This window comes from Budorcas taxicolor, chromosome 3, assembly GCF_023091745.1.
Source record: "Budorcas taxicolor isolate Tak-1 chromosome 3, Takin1.1, whole genome shotgun sequence".
Lineage (NCBI taxonomy): Eukaryota > Metazoa > Chordata > Mammalia > Artiodactyla > Bovidae > Budorcas > Budorcas taxicolor.
The window spans coordinates 82,040,327-82,053,128 of NC_068912.1; the positions used below are offsets into that span (position 1 = coordinate 82,040,327).

Sequence of the window (12,802 nt, forward strand, 5' to 3'; positions counted from 1 at the left end):
ACAGCCTTGACGTACTCCTTTTCCTAATTGGAACCAGTCTGTTTTTCCATGTCCAGTTCTAACTGCTGCTTCCTGACCTGCATATAGGTTTCTCAAGAGGCAGGTCAGGTGGTCTGGTATTCCCATCTGTCTCAGAATTTTCCACAGTGATTTTGGAGCCCCCCAAAATAAAGTCTCTCACTGTTTCCATTGCTTCCTCATCTATTTGCCATGAAGTGATGGGATGGGATGCTATGATCTTAGTTTTCTGAATGTTGAGTTTTAAGCCAGCTTTTTCACTCTCTTCTTTCACTTTCATCAAGAGGTTCTTCAGTTCCTCTTCACTTTCTGCCATAAGGGGGGGTGTCATCTGCATATCGGAGGTTATTGATATTTCTCCTGGCAATCTGGATTCCAGCTTGTGCTTTATCCAGCCTGGCATTTCACATGATGTACTCTGCATATAAGTTAAATAAACAGGGTGACCATATCCAGCCTTGACATGGTTCTTCCCTGATTTGGAACCAGTCTGTTCCATGTCCATTTCTAACTGTTGCTTCTTGACCTGCATACAGATTTCTCAGGAGGCAGGAAAGGTGGTCTGGTATTCCCATCTCTTAAAGAATTTTCCAGTTTATTGTGATCCACACAGTCAAAGGCTTTGATGTAGTCAATAAAGCAGAAATAGATGTTTTTCTGGAACTCTCTTGCTTTTTCAGTGATCCAACAGATGTTGGCAATTTGATCTCTTGTTCTTCTGCCTTTTCTAAATCCAGCTTGAACATCTGGAAGCTTTCTGTTCACATATTGTTGATGCCTGGCTTGTAGAATTTTGAACATTACTTAGCTAGAGTGTGAGATGAGTGCAATTGTGCGGTAGTTTGAACATTCTTTGGCATTTCCTTTCTTTGGGATTGAAATGAAAACTGATCTTTTCCAGTCCTGTGGCCACTGCTGAGTTTTCCAATTTTGCTGGCATACTGAGTGCAACACTTTTACAGCATCATCTTTTAGCATTTGAAATAGCTCAACTGGAATTCCATCATCTCCACTAGCTTTGTTAGTAGTGATGCTTCCTAAGGCCCGCTTGACTACATATCCCAGGATGTCTGTCTCCCAGTGAATGGTCATGCCATTGTGGTTTTCTGGGTCATGAAGATCTTTTTTGTATAGTTCTTCTGTGTATTCTGTACACCTCTTAATATCTTCTGCTTCTGTTAGGTCCATACCATTTTCATTCTTTATTGTGCCCATCTTTGCATGAAATGTTCCCTTGGTATCTCTAATTTTCCTGAAGAGATCTGTAGTCTTTCCCATTCTATTGTTTTCCTCTATTTCTTTGCATTGATCACTGAGGAAGGCTTTCTTGTCTTTCCTTGCTATTCTTTGGAAATCAGCGTTCAAATGGGTATATCTTTCCTTTTCTCCTTTGCCCTTAGCTTCTCTTCTTTTCTCTGCTATTTGTAAGGCCTCATCAGACAACCATTTTGCCTTTTTACGTTTCTTTTTCTTGGGGATGGTCTTGATCCCTGCCTCCTGTACAGTGTCACAAACCTCCGTCCATAGTTCATCAGGCACTCTGTCTATCATATCTAATCCCTTGAATCTGTTTATCACTTACACTGTATAATCGTAAGGGATTTGATTTAGGTCATACCTGAATGATTTAGTGGTTTTTCTTACTCTCTTCAATTTAAGTCTGAATTTTGCCCTAAGGAAATACATATTTTAGCTGTTTTTATGAACATTATTATCAAAGACATCATATGATTTATTATAAAGTGGTAGAAAGAACAGTAAATACTAGCTTCTTTTAAAAAACTAAGAGTTTGTATAAGAATATTAATATTAATATAGACCAAAATAGTTATTATGACAAAAGGGCTTTATTGCAAATAATAGAACTTTTTATGTAACGAAAGAATGAAAGATTCACTACCAGAAAAGAAATCCTGAACCGATGTGCATGAAAAATAAAAACTCAAGCAAAACGTGACAAAATAGGACAATATTACAAGGAGAAACTCACAAGTCCTTAATCATAGTAGGCTATTTTTTCAGAAACTGATAAAATAGATTTTAAAAGTTAGGAATGATAGAGATGGTTTATGTGTTTGTTTTTATTGTCATTCAAACAATACTTTTTCTTCCAGTTTTATTGAACTATAATTGACATACTGTTTAAGATGTTCAACGTAATGATTTGACTTAGGTACATCATGAAATGATTATCACAGTTAGTTTAGTGAACATCCTTCACCTGTTTCACTTTTCTGTTGTTCTTTAGTCTCTCAGTTGTGTCCTACTCTTTGCTACCCCATGGACTGCAGCATGTAGGCTTCCCTGTCCTTCACCATCTCCCAGAGCTTGCTCATTTCACATAGATACAAATAAAAGGAAAAAAATTTTCCCTGTGATGGGAGCTGTTAGCTTTCTCTCTTAACAGCTTTCATATATAACATACCACAGTATTAATTATATTCATCATGTTGTATGTCACATACCTTGTACTTACTTGTCTTATGACTAAGGTTTGTACCTTTTGACTACCTTCGTCTCATTCCTCCTTCCCATTACTATGTGCCTCTAGTTGTATTCCATAGTGGCTGCACCAATTTATATTCCCACTAGAAGTGCGTAAAGATTCTCTTTTCTCCATATCCTTGTCAACACTTGTTGATTCTTCTCATTTTGATAATAGCCATTCTGACCACATATGAGGTTTTGATTTGTATTTCCATGATTATTAGTCACTTGAGCATCTTTTCATGTGCCTGCTGGCTATCTGTATATCTTCTTTGGAAAAATGTCTGTTGAGACCCTCTGCCTGTTTTATAATCAGGTTGTTTGGTTTTTTGATGTTGAATTGTTTATGTTCTTTGTATATTTGGTATATTAACTCCTTACTAGACATATCATTTTGAAATATCTTTTCCATTCAGTAGACAGTAGTTTCCTTTACTATACAAAACTTTTTTAGTTTGATATATTTCCATTTATTTATTTTTGCTTTTGTTTCCCTTGCCTGAGAAGATAATATCCAAAAAGAATATTACTAAGTCAGATGTCAAAGATCTTACTGCCTATGCTTTCTTCTAGAAGTTTTATGGTTTTAGGTCTTACATTGGAATCAGACTGTGAAACTCCAGTTTTGTTCTTTCTCAAGACTGTTTGGATATTTGAGTATCTTTTTTGTTATAAAGTATAAAATATTTAGAATTGAGTGATAATAAGAACATGTCAGCACTTAGAGGAAAAAATTTATACCTAAACATGGCATGATAATGAAAGCATTCATAGTAGATTTACATTTATCAGTGCATATATTTTAAAAGGATGACTAAAAACTAACAAGCTGAACATTCAACTCAGAAAGAAAAAGAACAATAGAACAAACCATAGAAAGTAGAAGGAAATAAGAAAAATATAAACCAAAAAATATTACATAGAAATGGTTCAATTAAAAGAATAATAGGATCTCATTCACCCCTTACCCTACAGACTCCGACTTAATCTGCAATAACTCTTTTAGAAAAAAAATTTTAGTGTGTGACACCTTAGACAAGTGATTTTAAACCTCTCTGGGCCTAGGTTTTCCTCAATTCTTAACTTCTGATTTGGGACCAAAAGATGCCTGAGATGTGCCAAGTGTAAAGTATATTTATTAAGAAGCAGCATGATACTGGCCTAAACCTGCTTGAACTTTAATTTATTAGTAAATAATCATAGCATCTTGGCTAATAGAATGATCTTTGTAGCTAAATGGCTGGATTTAGATCCTGAATGTACCACTTACTAGCACTGGAGCTTCAGATAAATTTTATGACCATTCTGTGCATTTGTTGTCTCATCTGCAAAATGGGAATAAGAATGACTATCTCAGAGGTGTGCAGATTGAGAAATTAATATAACATTTAAAACAGTGCCTAGCCCTAAAGGCACTTTTAAACTGTTAGCCATCATCATCACCGTTGATTATACTTCTAAACATTATTATCTATCAAAAGATATCTTCATTAGTTCAAGAAAGGGCTTCTGGGAGCCTTACCAGAAAGTCCAAATAGAATTTTTAAAGCAGTCCCGATTCAGTGATATTACATTTATCACTAGTGTTTTGTGAAACTACATTTAAAGGGAATCAAGTACACAATTATTAGAGAAGGAAATGGCAACCCACTCTAGTGTTCTTGCCTGGAGAATCCCAGGGACCGGGGAGCCTGGTGGGCTGCCATCTATGGGGTTGTACAGAGACGGACATGACTGAAATGACTTAGCAGCAGCAACACCAAGTACACAATTATTAATCATATATAGCGTAGCAAGGAAGAGCACGTAGAATCCATAGTACTTTCAGTTCAGTTCAGTCGCTCAGTCATGTCCTTCTCTTTGCAACCCCATGAATCGCAGCACGCCAGGCCTCCCTGTCCATCACCAACTCCCGGAGTTCACTCAGACTCACGTCCATTGAGTCAGTGGTGCCATCCAGCCATCTCGTCCTCTGTCGTCCCCTTCTCCTCCTGCCCCCAATCCCTCCCAGCATCAGAGTCTTTTCCAATGAGTCAACTCTTTGCATGAGGTGGCCAAAGTACTGGAGTTTCAGCTTTAGCATCATTCCTTCCAAAGAAATCCCAGGGCTGATCTCCTTCAGAATGGACTGGTTGGATCTCCTTGCAGTCCAAGGGACTCTCAAGAGTCTTCTCCAACACCACAGGTCAAAAGCATCAATTCTTCGGCACTCAGCCTTCTTCACAGTCCAACTCTCACATCCATACATGACCACAGGAAAAACCATAGCCTTGACTAGACGGACCTTTGTTGGCAAAGTAATGTCTCTGCTTTTGAATATACTATCTAGGTTGATCATCACTTTTCTTCCAAGGAGTAAGCATCTTTTAATTTCATGGCTGCAGTCACCATCTGCAGTGATTTTTGGAGCCCCCCAAAATAAAGTCTGACACTGTTTCCACTGTTTCCCCATCTATTTCCCATGAAGTGATAGGATCAGATGCCATGATCTTCGTTTTCTGAATGTTGAGCTTTAAGCCAACTTTTTCACTCTTCTCCTTCACTTTCATCAAGAGGCTTTTTAGTTCCTCTTTACTTTCTGCCAGAGGAGTGGTATCATCTGCATATCTGAGGTTATTGATATTTCTCCCGGCAATCTTGATTCCAACTTGTGTTTCTTCCAGCCCAGCGTTTCTCATGACGTACTCTGCATATAAGTTAAATAAACAGCGTGACAATATACAGCCTTGACGTACTCCTTTTCCTATTTGGAACCAGTTTGTTGTTCCATGTCCAGTTCTAACTGTTGCTTCCTGACCTGCATACAGATTTCTCTAGAGGCAGGTCAGGTGGTCTGGTATTTAGTGTATGTTAATTGCTAATAAAATGGAATGAAATAAGGAAAAGTGATTATTAAATAAGTGGAAAACTTTTGGTGTGGTAGAGTCCACTCAGTAGTCTTTGATAACTGATCCAAATGTTATTCTTTGAGACATTAAAATTCCTCCTATTTAACAATTGAAATGTCTGTTATTTAAAAGCATAATTCCTGGGTGCTTCTCTGATGGCTCAGTGGTAAAGAATCTGCCTACCAATGCAGGATACCCAGGTTTAATCCCTGATCTGAGAAAGTCTCACATGCCTCAGAACAACTAAACCTGCGCCATAACATTTTTTAAAAATTTATTTATTAATTGAAAGATAATTGCTGTGCAGAATTTTATTTGTTTCTGCCAAACATCAGCATGAATCAACCACAGATATACATATATCCCTTCGCTCTTGAACCTCCCTGTCATCTCCGTCCCTATCCTACCCCTCTAAGTTGTTACAGAGCCCTGGCTTGAGTTCCCTGAGTCATAACAGCAAATTCCCATTGGCTTTGTTTTTACATATAGTACTGTAAGTTTCCATGTAACTGTCTCCATACATCCCATCCTCTACACCCTCAGCCCCGTCCCGTGTCCATAAGGCTGTTCTCCATGTCTCTGTTTCCATTGCTGCCCTGCAAATAATTTCGTCAACTTTTGCACCAGTATTCTGGAGCCCAGGAACTGCAACTACTAAGCCCTCGAGCCGTGACTGCTGAAGCCTGTGTGCCCTAGAGCCCATGCTTCACAGCAGGGGAAGCCACCACAGTGAGAAGCCCTCGTGCAACTAGAGAGTATCCCCAGTAACTGCAACTAGAGAAAAGCCTGCGCAGCAACAAAGACCCAGCACAGCCAAACATAAATATATAAAATTATATATATATAAAAGAAAAATAAAACGTAAGTCCTTCCATGAGAAGATTGAAATTAATGCTAAATCCCCTTACAATAATCAGAATGCTTAGAATGACCTAAAACACCTGGTAAAAATTCAAATAAATCAGTCTTTGCTATTTCTCACCTAGCACTACTGACTGCTTGTACTAAAAATGTGAAAAATAATTACAGGTTAAAAGAACAAAGTAATATGACGGAGCTTTATTGAATGGAAATAGCTTAATTCAAAATTCAGGAAGTTAGTATTAATCTTCAGGCAAAGATTAATTCTGTTTTATGAAATAAAAGTATATTGTATAGTTTTCATTTGTGGTTTTTCTATTAAAAATACTTTTTTTGAGAGATAGATTTTAATGAACTTATTTCCCCAAAGTTCTCTAAAATCATAAGTAAAATATTATTACTCTTTTCCCCATTCATCTTTTATTAAATAAACTGTTAACCATATTGACTTATTCTATTTGGAATTTAAGGATACCAACAAATCAAATAATGAAAAGTTAATAACAAGAGAGGTAACTAGGACTTTAGCAAAATTTCTAGACCACAAGTTTTTCTGTTTTGGGCATTAAAGACTATTATGAGATAAAAATTTAGTTGTGACAGAATTTTTTGAGAGAGGGCATAAGTTCCAAAGTAACAATGAGGGAAATTATAGTTAAAGTAGTTTCTGAACCACCTCTGTCAATGAAATTATAAATTTCCTCTAGAAATAGAAGCAAATGAGAGTAATGGAGTACAAATTAAATGAAGAAAAAAATGTAAACCAGCAATGGGTAGTCTGTTCCAGACAATATATTTTTTAATGTGTTAATAAATCACGGTTAAATTTTAAAGAAATTGCCTTCATGTTATCTGCGTATTTGATTTCATCTGGAAGTATTGGATCCTCCTGCAGCATTATCTAGAACTATGCCATCCAGTACATGTACATGTTGAACATGTGGAGTGGGACTGATCTGAATTGAAATGTGTTATAAGTAAGAATACACACCAGATATTAAAATCTTAGTTTGGAAGAAATAATATAATAATTAATATAGATTGTGGGTTAATATAAGAATATTTGAGTATATTGGGTTAAATCAAATATTCAAATTTGACTTTCCTTTTATAAAAATTTTGTTAGTAGATTTTAAATTAATAAGTGGCTCATATTTTATTTCTTTTGGAGAGTGTGAGCTTGTTTTTCATGGTGCATTGTACCAAAACATTTTTTAGAAAAGTAGTAACTGCCAGTTGTTGAGCAAATGGAGCTATATTAAAATGTGTAGTGTGAGAAGGTGCCAATGTTGGTACATGATAAAAAGTGAATTTTCTTCGCTGATTTTCATTAGTAGTAAAGAGTTTGGATTATTCATTCATTTGCTGCTTTATTCATTCAGTAAAAGGCCTGTATATGTAAAGCACTGAGAATCTCTAACTATGCTAATGTGTCCTCTAGTATGAGGACTAAGTCAGTATGCACTTTTAAGCTGAAGTTTAAAAGTTGACTTACAATATTGTGATTTACAGCATAGTGATTCAGTATTTTTGCAGATTATATTCCATTGCAATTTATTAGAAGATAATAGGTATCATTCCCTATGCTGTGCAGTGTATCTCACTGTCATATATATAATTGTCTGCGTCTGTTCATCCTAAACCACTAATTTGTCCCTCGCCTTTTCGCTTTCCCCTTTGGTAACCACAAGTTTGTTTTGTCTGTGAGTCTGTTTCAGTTTTGTATAGACATTCATTTATTATCTTTTAAATTCCACTTACAAATGACACCATGCAGTATTTGAAATATCTTCAAAGGCACTAAAGGTATTTCCAAGAGTTTACTAAATCATTTAGCATTTAAGCAGTCAGGTACTTTTGTCCCTAAAATTGTATTTGATTTACTGTGCTATCATGAGGAGCTCACTATTTTCTAGATATTTTGTGTATCAACAATTCCTTGTTAACTGTGAGACAAAAAAATAGGAGTTAAATAATATAAACTGGAAACGTTAATAATTTTTATTAAAACATTTGATGAAAGCATCCTTTATCAAGTAAAGTTTATATTATCCAGTTGGGTTTATTTAGTTTTTCTTTTTAATATACTAGGCCCCAATAGAAATTTTATTCAAAAGATTGTTTCTTCTGTATAATATAATCATGAATAAAAAATTAGAATGGAAAAAAATAAATAATTAGAATGGGAAATAAAAAAAGAAACAAAGTACCTATTGTAAAGTTCTTCACAATATTGCAAAAATTTTCTCATACCAAATTTCAGGATACTTTGTCATTAACTACTCTTCTTTCATTTGTCTACCCTTTTATTTTTTATTTAAAATTTGGTGATCTAAATTCTATTTAAAGTTTGACAATTTTGCTTTAACTTTATGTTCCTTTTATTGCACACATAGGAAAGAGAGAAAACTTGATTCACCTCAGAATAAACAAAAGAATGGAATCTACTGCGCAAGACAATGAGTAAGTTTTTGCTGAAATAATATACATGTGTCTTAAAAAGGTCATATTTGTTAAAGTGATGTTTTAAGATAAATCATTTATTTTGAGAAATGAATGGTGTATAGAAATGTTTATAGAAATGAATAAAAAGTTTGTAGAACTATTTTTTTCTTAGAGAAGTAACATACTTTATGATATGTTTTAACAGTGTTCATATGATGGTGATATGCATGCATGCATGCTAAGTCGCTTCAGTCGTGTCCAACTCTGCGACTCTATGGACAGCATCCCATTAGGCTTCTCTGTCCATAGGATTCTCTAGGCAAGAATACTGGAGTGGGTTGCCGTTTCCGTCTCCAATGATGGTGATATATGATATCTTAATTTTAATACCCATTTAGCCCAGTTCCCCCCGTCTATGCTTAAGAAACAAGCTTAGGGTAAAACTGAGGGAAACACCCTCTTTGGATGGAGAAGTAATATATTAATTTACAACATGAGACCATAAGCCCCCAATGGGTAGATACCTCGTTTTCCTCATCTTTACCCATCCTTCACATTGTATGGCACAAAGAAGATACAGCTGGAAAAGTAATGGATGGATGGAGAAGTAATATTTTAGAACATAATGTCTAACAAATAACTGGTTCAGGAGCTAGGAACATAGTGAAGCCAGCAGAGTAAGGAATCTAGAGGAACCCAGAAGGCTTATTGGCCATCAGTCAACAGTTTTCATATTGGCCTGTCAATAGTGCCTTGAATGAAATCTTTCTGTGTAGAAAGCTACTGCCTGTGTATTCTGGAAAGAATACCTGTATCTATCCACTAAGGCTTGAAAAATTGAAATAAGCAGAACAGGGAGCTGAATTTTCATAGTAGTTCATGTGTTCAGCTCCTTTACTTTTCCAGTTGTATCTTTTTTGTGCCATACAATGTGATGGATGGGTAAAGATGAGGAAAATGAAGTATCTACCCATTGGGGGCTTATGGACTCAGGTTGTAAATTAATATACCTTCCCTAACTTAGAAGTGGGTTATAGGTTATGTTTCAAAATATTATTTATTTATTTAAATTGAAGTACAGTTGATTTATAGTCTTGTATTAGTTTCAGATGTACAGCACAGTGATTTAGTTTTTTATATATGTGTGTGTATTCTTTTCAGATTCTTTTCCATTATAGGTTGTTACAAGATATTGAATATAGTTCCCTATGCTATACAGTAGGTCCTTGTTGTTTATCTGTTTTATATATAGTAGTATGTATCTGTTAATCCTAAACTGCTTATTTATCCCTGCCTTCCTCCCCCACTTTTTCCTTGATAACCATAGGTTTATTTTCTATGTGAATGTGTTTCTGTTCTGTAAATAAGTTCGTGTCATTTTTTAAAATTCCACATATAAGTGGTATCATATGACATTTATATTTCTCTGACTTGACTTCAGTTAGTATGTCTAGGTCCATCCAATTTAAAGGGCATTCTTTCATTCTTTTCATGGCTGACTGATACTCCATTGGGTTTTACCACATGTTGTTTATCCATTCATCTGTCAGTGGACACTTAGCTTGCTTCCATGTCTTGGCTATTGTAAATAGCTGTAAATGCTGCTATGAACATTGGGGTGCATGCATCTTTTTGAAATAGAGTCTTTTCCAGATATATGCACAGGAGTGGGATTGCTGAATGATATGGTAACTCTATTTTTAGTTTTTTAAGGCGCCTCCATACTGTTTTCCATAGTGGCTACACCAGTTTATGTTCCCACCAACAGTGTAGGAGGGTTCCCTTTTCTCCACACCCTCTCCAGCACTGTTATTTGTAGACTTTTTGATGATGATCATTCTGAGCAGTGTAAGATGATATTCACTGTAGTTTTGATTTGCAGTTCTCTAATTAGCAATGTTAAATGTCTTTTCACGTGCCTATTGGCCAGCTGTATGTCTTCTTTGGAGAAATGTCTATGTAGGTCTTCTGCCCAGTTTTTGATTGAGTTGTTTGTTTTTTTGTTAGCGACTTGTATGAGTTGTTTCTATAATTTGGAAATTAAGCTCGTTGGTTCCCTCATTTGCAAATGTTTTCTTCTAGTCTGTAGGTTGTCTTCTCATTTCATTTATGGTTTCCTTTCCAGTGCAAAAATGTATAATTTTAATTATAGCACATTTGTTTATTTTTGCTTTTATTTCTGTTACTCTAGGAGACAGATCCAAAAAAAATATTTCTGTGATTTATGTCGAAGAGTGTTCTGCATACGTTTTCCTCTAAGAATTTTATAGTATTGAGTCTTATATTTAGGCCTTTAATACGTTTTAGTTTTGTATATGGTGTTAGATAATGTTCTAGTTTCATTTTTTTACATGTAGCCATTCAGTTTTCCCAGCACCACTCATTAAACAGTATATATTTGTCTTCTTTATTGTAGATTAATTGACCATAACTGCATGGGTTTGTTTCTTGGCTTTCTATCTTTTTCCATTGATTTATGTGTCTGTTTTTGTTCCAATACTTTACTGTTTTGATGAGTGTAGCTTTGTAGTATAGTCAGTGTGAAAGTGAAGGTGCTCAGTCGTGTCCGACTCTTTATGACCCCGTGGACTGTAGCCTACCAGGCCTCTCCGTCCGTGGGATTCTCCAGGCAAGCATACTGGAGTGGGGTGCCATTTTCTTCTCTATAGCTTTGTAGTATAGTACTGACTATACATATAGTCAGTATGTATAGTATTAATCAGTGGTAGTCAGGGAGTCTAATTCCTCCAGCTCTATTCTTTCTTAAATTGCTTTGGCTATTCGGGGTCTTTTGTGTTTCCATGCAAATTTTTAAAATTATTTGTTATAGTTCTGCAAAAAATGCTATTGGTAATTTGATACAGATTACATTGAATCTGTAGATTGCCTTGGGTAAGTATAGTCATTTTGACAATATCAATTCTTCCAGTCCAGAAACACAGTATGTCTTTCTATCTGTTTATATTGTCTTCAGTTTCTTTGAATTCAGCATCTTATAATTTTTGAAGTAAATCTTTAGGTAGGTTTATTCCTAGGTATTTTATTCTTCTTGATATGATGGTAGATGGGATTATTTCTTTAATTTCTCTGTCTTTTGTTGTTAGTACATAGAAATGCAACTGATTTCTGTATTTTAAGTTTGTATCCTGCAGCTTTACCAACTCCTTGATGAGCTCTAGTAGCTTTCTTGGGGTGTCATTAGGATTTTTTGTATACAGTATCATGTCATCTGCAAACATTGACAGTTTTATTTCTTCATTTCCAGTTTGGATTTCTTTTATTTCTTTTTCTTCTCCAATTGCTGTGACTAGAACTTCCAAAACTATGTTGAATAAAAGTGGCAAGGGTGTGTGGTTACTGATCTTACAGGAAATGCTTTCAGCTTTTCACTATTGAGTATGATATTAGCTGTGGATTTGTCATATATAGTCTTTATTATGTTGAGATATGTTCCCTCTGTGCCAACTTTCTAGAGAGTTTTTATCATAAATGGATGTTGAATTTCATCAAAACCTTTTTCTGCATCTATTGAAATAAATGAAATTTATTATTCAGTTTGTTAATGTGGTGTATCACATTGATTTGCTGGCACTGAAAAATCTTTGCATCTCTGGGATAAATCCCATTTGATTATGAGCTATGTGTTTTAATGTATTGTTGTATTCAGTTTGCTCATATTTTGTTGAGGATTTTTTCACATACGTTCAACAGTGGTATTGGCCTGTCATTTTCTTTTTGTGTGATATCTCTGTCTAGTTTTGGTATCAAGGTCATGTTGGCTTCACAGAATGAGTTTGGGAGTGTTCCTTCCTCTGCAGGTTTTTTTAAATAGTTTCAGAAGAACAGGCTTTAAATGTTTGGTAGAATTCACCTGTGAAACCATCCCGTCCTAGACTTTTGGTTTTAGGCAGTTTTAATTTTTTTTTATTTTTATTTTTAATTTTTATTTTTACTTTATTTTACTTTACAATACTGTATTGGTTTTGCCATACATTGACATGAATCCACCACGGGTATACATGCGTTCCCAATAGGCAGTTTTTAAATTACTAATTCAATTTCTGTACTTATGATTGGTCTGTTCATATTTTCTATCTCTTTCT

At 35.2% G+C, this 12,802-nt stretch overlaps 1 protein-coding gene across 1 annotated transcript in view; it reads left to right on the forward strand.

The window, feature by feature from the left end:
• Window positions 1-12,802, forward strand: part of ITGB3BP (integrin subunit beta 3 binding protein) — a 78,487-nt gene that overhangs the window by 40,974 nt on the left and 24,711 nt on the right. The window contains exon 4 of the mRNA XM_052638058.1: window positions 8,651-8,717. Within this exon, the coding sequence (XP_052494018.1) occupies window positions 8,651-8,717 (67 nt within the window). The remainder of the gene's footprint in view (window positions 1-8,650; window positions 8,718-12,802) is intronic.